The sequence below is a fragment of the Lampris incognitus genome, chromosome 1, assembly GCF_029633865.1.
Source record: "Lampris incognitus isolate fLamInc1 chromosome 1, fLamInc1.hap2, whole genome shotgun sequence".
Classification (NCBI taxonomy): Eukaryota; Metazoa; Chordata; class Actinopteri; order Lampriformes; family Lampridae; genus Lampris; species Lampris incognitus.
Window position 1 is genome coordinate 28,590,604 of NC_079211.1, and position 12,116 is coordinate 28,602,719.

Sequence of the window (12,116 nt, forward strand, 5' to 3'; positions counted from 1 at the left end):
ATTCATGTGTATATACATAAAAATGTATAGTGAACATCAATAAAAATTGTTAAAGAGAAGATTGGGTAAAAACTACTCCAGAAGAATGTGCAAAGGTTGTACATACTTACCCCAAGAGAATCATGGCTGTTATTGCAGCAAAAGGGTACTCTACAAAGTATTGATTATGTGGGGTCGAATACTTATTTAACGACTCTATTTTAGTTTTTAATTCGGTTGAATACTTACGCAAGGACTCTATTTTAGTTTTTAATTTATTTACAAAAAGTCAGTGAAACGTAACTTATTTTTTTGCTTTGGAGACATGCTGTTAGAGCTTATAGGTTCACAAAAATATTGTTCAGGGACAGATGTGTGAGTATCTTTTATAATCCAGAAATTAGTGATGACTGTCAAGGGGGTTGAATACCTTTGCAAGGCACTGTAGGTGTACAGAAACAACAGCTGTAACTGTCTTAAATAAACAAAGACTTGGCAGTAAATAAATCAACATATCCCCCTTTGAGTTTCCATTTCCCTCTTTAATTTCAAAAATGCCTTTTAATTTAACAATCTATTTCAGAAAAAAAATATTCTACGGATGAAGGTTGAGTCTGACACTTGCAATGAAGCAGCATTTTATTTATCTATATATAGTACAATTCAGTCTTTTTGATTACTTAACAGCATTTGTTTCAGGTAGAAATCTTTAGTGATATATAATTAAAAACGTCATTTATCATAGCAGCAATCTTGATATAAAATACTGTAGCAATTTCAGGGGGCAGCCGGGAATCCGCCGCAGCCGGGACACGAACCCGGGTCGCCCGCACCACAGGCAACTGCGCTAACCAGTCGACTAAAGGGGCCGACCTGTTAGCCAAGGGCTAGCAAGTCTAGTTATCCATGGTCGTTACACTACCCCCCTCCTTCGGGAAGTGCGTCCCCATGCTTCAGCATACCAGTTCCCTCATGCTTCTGGGCTCACGCGATTCCGATGGTCTCACGGTTTCACCATCCCACTTCTGACACCAATGTAGCGAATTCAGGGGGCAGCTAGGAACCCGCTGCAGCCGGGATGCGAACCCGGTCACCCACACCATGGGCAACTGCGCTAACTAGTCAACTAAATGGTCTGACCTGTTAACCAAGGGCTAGCGAGTCTAGTTATCCGTGGTCATTACAATACTATCTGATAACATTTTCTGCATCATGAATTAAATTAATCCTAAGGAAACCCATGGTGATTTATTTTTTTTGCATTACCCTTGATCTATGTATTACTTGTAGTCTTTAGACCCATTCAGTTTGTCATGAAAGGTTAGGCATGATTATGATCTGGCTTGTGAAAGTTGCAGTTAACAGCAGAAGCATCAAGACAGAATGCGTTGGGTTTGGGGTTGGTTCAGGGTAGATGAGACAAAAGGAGTAGGGGTGTTTGCAGGTCCAGGTCAGGTGGACAGAAAGAGATGCACGTAGATAATCACTGTGCATCGTCTGCCCTGTCGAGTGATGCTGATGCATTGTATAAAAGTGTGAAAGATGGCAATATAAATACAAACACAATCATAGTCCATAAAAATATCAAGTTTAAGGTACAAAAATATTATCTAATTTTGGATCTGTCCAGACATTATAAAAAACAGCCATGTCAACAGCATCACTATGTGCATTGTTCATTGACTGGACCAACAATTTGACTTGTTTTCTACTAAAAAGCAAAGCAAAAAAAAAAAAGAAAAGAAAAACTGTGCCAGTTGTGTTATATACAAACAGATTTCAGTTGCGTCTTAACCACCCTAAGCTTAAATACAAACATGTAGAATTGTCTGATGGTTTGACATTTCATGGGGTAATGGTGTTAGAGTCTGGGACATACCCCACATATCAGAATGTGACACCCCCCTGCAGATTCACTGAAATGGAACGTTGTCCACCTGTCAGGGAAAACAACAGACGCTGTTAAGACTCTTATGTATTCTTAATCACCACAAATCTTTTAAATGCAGTGAAAAATATTTCAGCTAAAAAGTTCTTCACCATGTGATGGGAGCATAGGTGTTGCTCCAGGAGATGGGTTGCTCTTTGCCTCTTCTCTCCTTCACTGTTGTACTGGATGGCCTCAAGGAGTGAAAGGCCATTCTGTTTCATAAACTCCTCAGCCACCTGAGAGAAGGAGAAAGTGTGTCTTGTTGTCCAATGCATGTACAAGAGAAAGACCTAACACAAAGACTTCAACAAATCAAACATTCACCACAGTCTGGTTATGACATTTATAAACTTTTAGCCGTATTGACTTGCCCAGTAAACCCGTTTTTCAAATTGGATCTTGCTGACAGTCGTCTAGAATGTGGCAGTGGGTATCACAACAACTAACAGCACCTCACCTGAGGAGTACCAGCTACCAGCATGAACAGGACCTCCAAACTCAGCGTCACAATTTCTGGGTCAGCCATTCTGAGAGTAGCACAGAGCGCAGGCAGCAATCCAGCCTGGACTAGCTGGACACAGCATTGCTTTTTCTTATGAGCAATATTAGCCAGAACTCTTAGCACCTGGGAACAGCAACAGGGTAGTAACAAAAGAGATAGGAGCATGGCACAAGGGAACATTAGGTGGTGACAACCTATCACTTTCTCAAAACAAATTTTGTACAATTTCTATTCAAAATAAAGTGAGAAGAATCCAAAAGTACGGATATCACCAGAAACACAATATCACCACTTTGTACCAAAATAGCAATACTACATTGGAAAGCCTCAAAGACAAGATTTAGTCTGCACTGACCATAGTGTTGATGCCTTGAGAGAAAGGCAAAAGCTGGATCAACCCAGGAACCAAGTTCAAAACCAAGAGAGCTGAGCAGAACTCAAACGAATTGGCTAGGAGAGAGAGGTGGGAGACAAAGAACAAGCATTTCCAACTCATGCAACACAGTCACTGAGCCTGACATTCACATACATGTCCCCTCATTACGTAACAAAACCTAAAATAGGTGCGGAGGCATGTGTTTACGATTCATTAGTGGAAACAATTTAACTGCAACAGACTGGCCTGACCTGTGAGGTTGTTGAGGACCCAGACACTCTCTCTGGCCAGTGCTGGCTGGGTTGGGAGGTATACCTGAGCAAGCGCACACAAAGCAGCTAACAGACGAACATCAGCTACTTGGGTGCTCAGGTCATCCATGGGGCCAGATGACAACAAATTTCCCACACAACGCAGCAAAGGCCACATTAACTAGAAAAGGAAAACAAATTCATCCGTTTGGACATGTTAAATTTTTCCAATACCACTGCATGTCACCTTACTTATGTACATACATTCTCTGCTCTAGCACACAGTCCAACAAAGTACTTCCAAAGTCTGCACTGACTATTTTTATTCATGTTGTTTATTCATCTTGTTTTTTTGCACTTTTATTTCTCCAAGTACTTTTGAAGTACTTTTATTTCCCACTTGTGTGTTGAGCCAGCAAAACAAGCATTTCATTATGAGAATAAGTATAAACTTGTTTTCATATATAACAAAAACATCTGAAACTTGAGAAAGAGTCAGGAATAATTTAGAACAGTTTAACACACTTATGCTGGAATATATGTTCATAATATATAACAATAATCCAAATGTATTATTCTTTGTTACTATCATGCAGACCTGATTCTAAAATACTAACATTAGTTATGATTTGAAAATTTGCATTATCTTAAAGACATTTGGGTAAGTATAAGTAGGAGAGTGTTTAAATGCTTTGACAACTTTGTTGCACAGGGCGATCAAATATAAAGATATACGGATTTGATCTAACAATTTGCTTACCAGCTCCATTCCTTCCTCATTGTTTCCTTGAGCCACTGCACCACCCAGTGACACAAGCAGTGCACTACACTGTGACAAGACCCCATGAGCCAACAACACACTGTTATCTACGCTGCTGTGGATTGAAGAACAGAAGAGCACCATTAAAATAAAAAATAGTAAAAACAAAAAAAAAACAACAAACCCCCCCCCCCAAAAAAAAACAAACAAATAATTGACAGAAAAGCAATGACATATCATACAGGTAAAATGATTCATTCCAAATGCTAAGAATTAGCTACACCTCTTACCTGCATGTAAGGTAGTGCATACACCAGGCACACTCAATGGCAGGAGCCAGGCCAAACTGGGGGTCTGGAGTCAATACTGATAACAAAAGTGGAGGTAAGTCAGAGGCCAAAACCATCCTACACACAGAGGGAGGAGAAAATTATGCAACTGAAAGAGTTTTTATAGTACTTCGATTATGGATGTGTGGAGAGAATAGAGATGTTCTAGGTGTAAGCAAGTCATATAAGTGCTTACGGTATTATTTTCTCTTTTGCTTCTTTGGCCTGCAGAAGCTGGGAGAGGTTGAACCCCACAGCTTCAACCAATGCCAGGTTGTGCTTCTGGTTCTAAATGTAGACAAGTATACCCATATTAAATCACGGACATAGAAACATAAAGTAAAAAAAAAAAAACATCCAGTTTAACACCAGAACACAGCAAGGATATGTGTGTGTGTGTGTGCGTGCGCGCGTGTGTGTGTGTGTGTGTAAAGTCTCTTGAAATCCTAAAGTTTGAGTATTATTACGATGTCACACTCAGTTATGTCCTACTGGCATACCTTTATGCAGTTTTCCAGAGTAGATATGATTCCCTGGGCCAAGAGTTTCTCTCTAACAACATCACTGTCAGGACACAGATTACCCAGTGTGTAGAGACACAGCTCCTGTGCATGCAAGTTCACACACACACACACACGCACGCACGTACACACACACACACACACACACACACACACACACACACACACACACACACAGAGTCAAACGGCAGGCCAGCCACACACTATTACATACTGTAGTGCCAGATATGCCATACTGACTGTGAACTTTGTGCTCTGTCCAGATAGGTATGTGAGCAGGTAGGGGGTGGCAGGCAGACAGGCGGGGGCTATATTCGGGTGGTGAGAGTGGGACAGCTCATGGAAGCACTGAACAGCCTTTAGGCGGCACTGGGCATTCGAGCCACTGAGAAGACCCACAAGGAAATGGATACTGTTCTCTTGCCTAAAACGTAACATGTACAAACACACATACACATGTAGAGACAATGCACAAAAGTTGAATGAAATAGCAAAAAATGTCCTTTGAGCTCTTTCAGCTTATTAGATAAGATGCATAAATGACTGGATAGAACACTGACATGTGAAGAGTATCATTAATTAATGAACATGGGTTATACTTTATAAAGGTGAGCTGTGCTGATGGGTTGCGGAGAGCTTTGCTCAAAGCTTTCAGGTGAGCCTCCTTCTCTTCGCCACTAAGCTTAAGTTTGTGGAACAACTCCACCACCTTGTAAAGGAGAAACACACAATCAGATAACACTTGGCTTCTTAAGCAGCTGGAATAATGCTAGCTACTTCAAGTGTTAATGTCATAAAGGGAGGACCAGCCACCTCATCTCCCGAACCAGTGTCCATGCAGCCCTCCTCTTCCTCTTCATCTTCATTCAACAAGAGTCTCTTGCTGACAAGTTGTCTGTCTCTCCGGGCTTGCCGTAGTACTACAGGAGAACAAAACATGGAGTCACATTAATGTCTGGACATTATCTGGACATCTGGACTCTTTCACCAGCTAAGACCTCCCTTTGCTGTTCAAATAAAGTGGACAAGTTAAAAGTGGGCTGGGATGTCTACCTAACTTTACAGTGAAATAAAATCATCCAATAAATAAATGAAACTTCACTTTGGGACAACTCCATCAGGATAAAGGCTGAGGGTTCTACCACTTAAAACTAAGAGATCCCTAAACAGCCAAAACACCTTTGTGGATATGTGTGAGGTTGCTAAATGGCAAACAACAGCAAACAACTCTGTTATTGCCTCTTTATTTTCTTACATAATCAAGTTTATTTGTATAGCCCAAAATCAAACAGTAGTCCGGAAGGGCTTTACTGTCAGTATATTAGTATTGTATTAGTAAATGAGTACAATAGTACGGTCTACTAGTATTAATAAAGTACATTAAGTATAGTAGCATAGTATGTTCGCACATTACTGTTAGTATAGTAGTATATTTTAGAATAAAAGTATATTATATAATTATAATTCACATATACATTTTGCAACCATATTCCCCCCGGAACCCAAAGACTTCGGTTTACGGGCACTGCCCGGCGGGTCATGGGTATAATGCAGCCGGATCTCTAGTTGGCATCGTTTATGGTTGGAACTACGACGGTATCTGATCATCTTCGAACCTCCGACTTAAATTCTAAATTAATGAAAACATTCTTGGCAAATGTTTTCGCTTTTGTCTGTCTTTTAGGCCCTGTGATGGTCTGTGGGCCTGTCCCAGGTGTCTCCCTGCCTGCCACCCAATGACTGCTGGGATAGGCTCCAGCATCCCCACAACCCTGCTTAAGGATAAGCGGTTTGGATAATGAATGAATGAATGTATAAATTTTAGGGATCGACCGATTATTGGTCTGGCCGATTATCGGCTTAGACATATGTCATTTTTCATATTATCGTTACCGGCATATTTCTTTAAAAAAAAAAAGTCCACTGCGCAACATGTGCGCTTCTGGCGCAGCCTTCACTCTCCTGAAGCACAGCATGACACTCACTCCAACAACACAAACAGAAGAGAAGCATCGAGGAGCAAGCCATTTACAAAGACAGAACTGGACCGCTCTCTCAAGAAAACCAAGAAGTCAGCACCAGGAAAAGATCAGATCTGTTATTTAATGATAAACCATCTAAGTGAACCATCAAAGGATTTTTGTTTTTACTGGAATTATGTAATAAAGTTTGGGAGGGTGGGAAATTGCCATAAAGCTGGAAGGAGGCTGTTGTAATTCCAATACGTAAACCAGGGAAGGATTGTACAAACCCAGAGAATTATAGACCAATTGCTTTAACATCCAACATATGCATAATAATGGAGAAGATGATAAATGAAAGGTTAACATATTATATAGAAAAATAAAGGTTATATATCTAAATACCAGAGTGACTTCAGGAGAGGAAGAAATGCCATGGATTCAGCTGTATGTTTAGAACATTAAATTAGAAAAGCACAGATAAACAGAGAAAGTGTAATGGCTGTCTTTTATGTTATAGAGAAGTCATATGATATGATGTGGGGGGAGAAGGATTATTAATCAGACTTTGTAAATTAGTTATCAAAGGTAGAATATATAGATGGATTAAGGACTTTTTGCAAGGAAGATCAATACAAGTTAGAATAGGAAAGAAATATTCAGCAAATTTTGTTGTGGAAAATGGAATACCTCAAGGAAGCATAGTAAGCCCTTTATTATTTTCCATAATGGTAAATGATGTATTTATGGGAATGGAGAATGAGCTGGGCCTTTCACTTTTTGCAGATGATGGGGCAATTTGGAAGAGGGGAAGAAGTGTGGAATTCATTATAAAGAAACTGTAGGGGGCTATTACGGAAGTAGAAGAATTGTCATAAAATGGGGTTTTAAGTTTTCAGTTGATAAGACAAAGACAATGTTCTTTACAAGGAAAAGAATTGAAAATGAAATAAAACTAAAATTATATAATCAAGAATTGGAAAGGGTGAAACACTAAGTTTTTAGGGATATCGTTTGATGAAAGAAATACATGGCTTATACATATTCAGAAAGTAGTGGACAAATGTAAGAAGATACTAAATGTAATGAGATGTTTAGTTGGAAGTGAATGGGGGGCAGATAGAACTGCTTTGAGGGCCATATACAGTGGTTTAATTAGGTCAGTATTAGATTATGGTTGTGTGGTGTATGAGTCAGCAGCAAACACTTCTCTAAATAAATTAGATAAGATACAATATCAGGCTTTGAGATTATGCACAGGTGCTTTTAAAACAACCCCAACAGCAGCATTACAGGTGGAAATGGGAGACATGCCACTAGAAATGAGAAGGATACAATCATCCTTGAACTACTGGGTTAATTAGCAGGGCCATAGTAGTCAGGATCATCCAACACTAGACGCTTTAATCCCTTGTTGGGGAAAAGGAGAGGAGGGAAACAAAAAGCTTTGGATGGACAATGACACAGAAAGCAATAGAACTTGAAGTAGATCAATTAAACATTAGTCCAACAGTGCCTTTGTCAGCAATACCACCTTGGATACTTCCTGACTCCACTGTAGATTTCACATTATTCGAAAAAAAGAATAAAGATAAAGGGTTTAATTATGATTCACATACCATACAGGCTTATATTGATAGTTACCACAGTTATGTCCAGATTTATACGGATGCATCAAAGAGTTCAGTAAATAAAGTAGGAGTAGCATTTATTGTTCCAGAATTTCATATCAAAGTAGGGAAAGGGATCAATGAGGAAATATCAGTATACACAGCAGAAATGCTTGCAATATTGTTAGCAGTGCAGTGGATTGAGGAAACAAGACCATTGAGAGCAATTATTTGGTCAGACTCAAGTTCATCGTTAGCCAGTTTACAATACAATAGTTCAGAAAGCAGAACAGACATTTTAATCGAGGTACAACAAACAATTTTATAGAATTCAAATGATGAGTCTTACAGAACCATTTTTATGGGTACCGGCGCACATTGGCATTGAGGGAAATGAAATAGCAGATAAGGTTGCAAAGAAGGCTACAAAACATAATCACATTGATTTGGTAGTTACTTTAAGCAAGACAGAAATAAAGAGCATTATTAAGCACAGATTGAAGGAAAGGTGGGGAGGAAGAGAAGAAAGGACGATGGTTTTAAGGTGTTCAAAGGAAAGTGGGAGAAATGAGGTGTGCAGCAAGGAACAGGAGAGATGAGACAATAATTTCAAGACCCAGATTTGGACACACTGGACTAAACAGTACACTTTTCAAAATAGGCAAACACAATACAGGCAGATGTGACTACTGTGGGCAAGAAGAAACATTAGAACATGTTATGATATATTGTCAGAAATATATCATATTGCTCTGTTTACATATACATATGTGTATGGGATTATAGGTATATGTATGTGTATATATACATACACACATATATGTATATATATATTTATAGATATAAAAATTTGTTTTTTTAACCTTCCACTTATACATTCACTTCTGTACAAGTAATTTAAGTCAGTGTGCATTCTTGATTTTCCTAAATAAAAAAAGAATTACAAAAACATTTTCTATAAATACATGAATCTGTCAATAATGATTATTTTAATGGCTTAGCATTGTATACACCATTACTACTTTTATACATGGCACTATAGGCCGCCCTACACATTATTGTTGGCACGGTTTAATAAGCAACACAATTTTATACGATATGTAATAGGGGGTCCCTCCGCTGTGTCTCTATCAGCCAAGGGGTCCTTGGCCTGAAAAACGTTGAAGACCTCTGGTCTACAGTATTAACAAAGAACTGTAGATACAGGAGCAAATTCCGACATTAAAATCGGATGGCTGAAAGGGGCAGGGGGGGGGGCAGTGGGGGTAGAATTGGACCTTAGACCATCGATCTTGTCAACAAAGAAAGACAAGAATTTTTCACAGTCATTTTGCAGAACAGGCAGAAATGGTAGGAAGGGAGGGATTCACAAGCTGATGGATAGTACTGAACAGAAACCTAGGGTTATGTTTCTTACTTTCAATCAAGATAGAGAAGTAAGCATCTCTCACATCTTTAATAGTTTGTTTCAATTTAGATAATAACTCCTTCGTATGGAGTTGATGAACCTCAAGAGTAGGGTTTTTTTTCCATCTGCGTTTGGCCTTCCTTTATTCCCTTCTTTTTAGATGGATGTTTTCATTGATCCAAGGGGTTGTGTTAATAACTGGGACAGCCCTGGAAGCATATGAAGCCAAAAAAAAAAATCAAGGGTAAATGTACAGAAATAATTAAACCAAGTAACTTGGTCATTAATGTTGGCGAAGTGAGGAGGGCAGCTGGCCAGATTGGGGAAAAATAACTAGAAAACATGGCTGCTGACTGCTTATTAAAGATGCGAGAGTTAATTATACGTTTCTGGGGTAGTATAATAGGTGGAAAAGAAGCATCAAAGGTAATACATTTATGGTCTGAGACAAAATCAGTCTTATTCAGGGAATTAAGAGACATGTTCAGGGTGAAAACTAAATCAAGGGTGTGCACATGGTTATGTGTGGGGCCAGTGACATGCTGCACAAGGTTAAAAGATTTAGAAATGTTTAAAAAAAATCTATGACAAATAAGGTAAAAGGCTCAATAAACTGATCCGCAAGGCCGGTGACGTTGTGGGGGTGGAACTGGATTCTCTGGCGGTGGTTTCTGAGAGGAGGACGCTGCTGAAATTATGTGCCATTATGGACAATGTCTCCCATCAACTCCATGACGTGCTGGTTGGGCACAGGAGTACTTCTAGTAATAGATTAATTCTACCGAAATGCACTACAGAGCGCCACAGGAGGCCATTCCTGCCTGTGGGCATCAAACTTTACAACTCCTCCCTCAGAGTGTCAGACACTCGGAGTTAATGGTCATTGGACTGGCCCTTCAACTTGTTTTACCCTGTCGGGTTTTGTTTGTGCTGTTTGTTTTGAGCTGCAGTAGTGCAGTATAAATAGGGTGTTATGTGCACCATGCTTGTTGATATATTTTGTTCTTATTTCTTTCTTGTTTTATCTTTTATTTCTATTTGTTTGTTTTTCTTGTTTCTGTTTTCTTGTTATCTTGTTTTTTTTTCTTACTAGACCGTGAGTGTCTGTAATAGAACCCAATTTCCTCTCAGGGATGAACAAAGTGTTCTGATTCTGATCAATATGGAGTTAAAATCACTAACTATAATGGTCGTATCCCATTTAAGAACAAGAGAGGACAATGCCTCAGAGAATTCATTAAGAAAACCTGTAGATGAATTGGGGGGGGGGTCAATAAATGATTATACAGCAAATTGGGTTGTCACACACAATTTTAAAAGTTAAGATTTCAAAAATATTAAAGGAACCAAAAGTAAAAGGAATACAATTGTAGTGGTTCTTAAAAGCAGCTACTATACCCCCACCACGACCTCTTAACCTGGTTGCATTCAGAAAATTATAGCTCGGTGGGCAGAAGTCCACTAGAGGGGAGCACTCCCCAGGTTTACGCCAGGTCTCAGTAAGAAATAGAAAGTCAAGGTTGAGGGAAGTAATGACATTTTGAGAATACAATACTTATTTGACATGGACTGGGCATTTAAAAGAGCAAAAACAATTGGAATAAGGGGCTTAGTTGGACTGGAACCACTACAGTAGACTGTAATCAAATTATCTGGCCTGACAGTTGAAGACACGTAATGCAAAGGGTAGTGGGTATGAAATCGTGGCCTAATCATAACAGGAACATAGTAAGAGCCATGGGATGAGAGAGAACTCACCTTTAGAAGAGCTGGTTTACACAGCGCAACAGGTGATAACGAACTGGAGAAATGTTTTATGTAACGAAGATTTTGTTTTTTTATCTATACCTATGGAACTATCCTGGGGGACTGCGTGGAGTGTACATAGTTATTCATGAATACAGGGCCGCACTGCGTAATGAAAATTGGGCGCTGCCCGATGCGAGTTCCCAGCTTGTTGGGACGGATACAGTCTCTAATTTAAAAAAAAAAGAGGAAAAGCGTTCCCAGAACAAAACAAAATTGTCAGTGAAGCCCAAATTATGAGCTCTGCATGCGGACTGGGACCAAGTACGGAGGCTGAGGATTCTGCTGAAGCGCCCTACTCCGCGGGCCACTGTGGGAATAGGACCGGAAAGATTTTCCAGAAGAATTTAAAAGGTTAAAAAGGCTGTTAAAATGCATTTGCCTTTGTGCACTGGCCTATGTCCTACTGGACTTGAACCTAGTTGGCATTTACTTGCGTTGCTGTCTCCTGACTAGCTCCTTGTTTGTGTTGTGTTAACTCTCAGATGTACGTCGCTTTGAATAAAAGCGTCTGCTAAATGAAACTGTACCACAAAGCTTACTCGCCTTTCTCATGCTCTCGTCTCTTCAGCTTCAGCGATTCCAGGTCTCTGCCTTGCCGCACAGATTTGTGGCGGACTGTGTTTAACCTCCACATTTGGTCTGGGTTGTACGGAGGTTGAGGTTCCGGCTCTGGTTAGGGG

At 39.7% G+C, this 12,116-nt stretch overlaps 1 protein-coding gene across 1 annotated transcript; it reads right to left on the reverse strand.

The window, feature by feature from the left end:
- Positions 1 to 506: 506 nt before the first annotated feature.
- tmco6 (transmembrane and coiled-coil domains 6) lies at positions 507 to 12,116 on the reverse strand. The gene is made up of 13 exons (XM_056287917.1): positions 11,980 to 12,116; positions 5,462 to 5,568; positions 5,248 to 5,357; positions 4,889 to 5,072; positions 4,628 to 4,732; positions 4,324 to 4,415; positions 4,089 to 4,205; positions 3,799 to 3,913; positions 3,039 to 3,219; positions 2,767 to 2,861; positions 2,367 to 2,534; positions 2,020 to 2,145; positions 507 to 1,916 (listed from the first exon to the last, which is right to left on the reverse strand). Exons 1-13 carry the CDS (start codon positions 12,068 to 12,070, stop codon positions 1,893 to 1,895), a joined length of 1,515 nt encoding a protein of 504 aa, XP_056143892.1. The 5' UTR covers positions 12,071 to 12,116; the 3' UTR covers positions 507 to 1,892.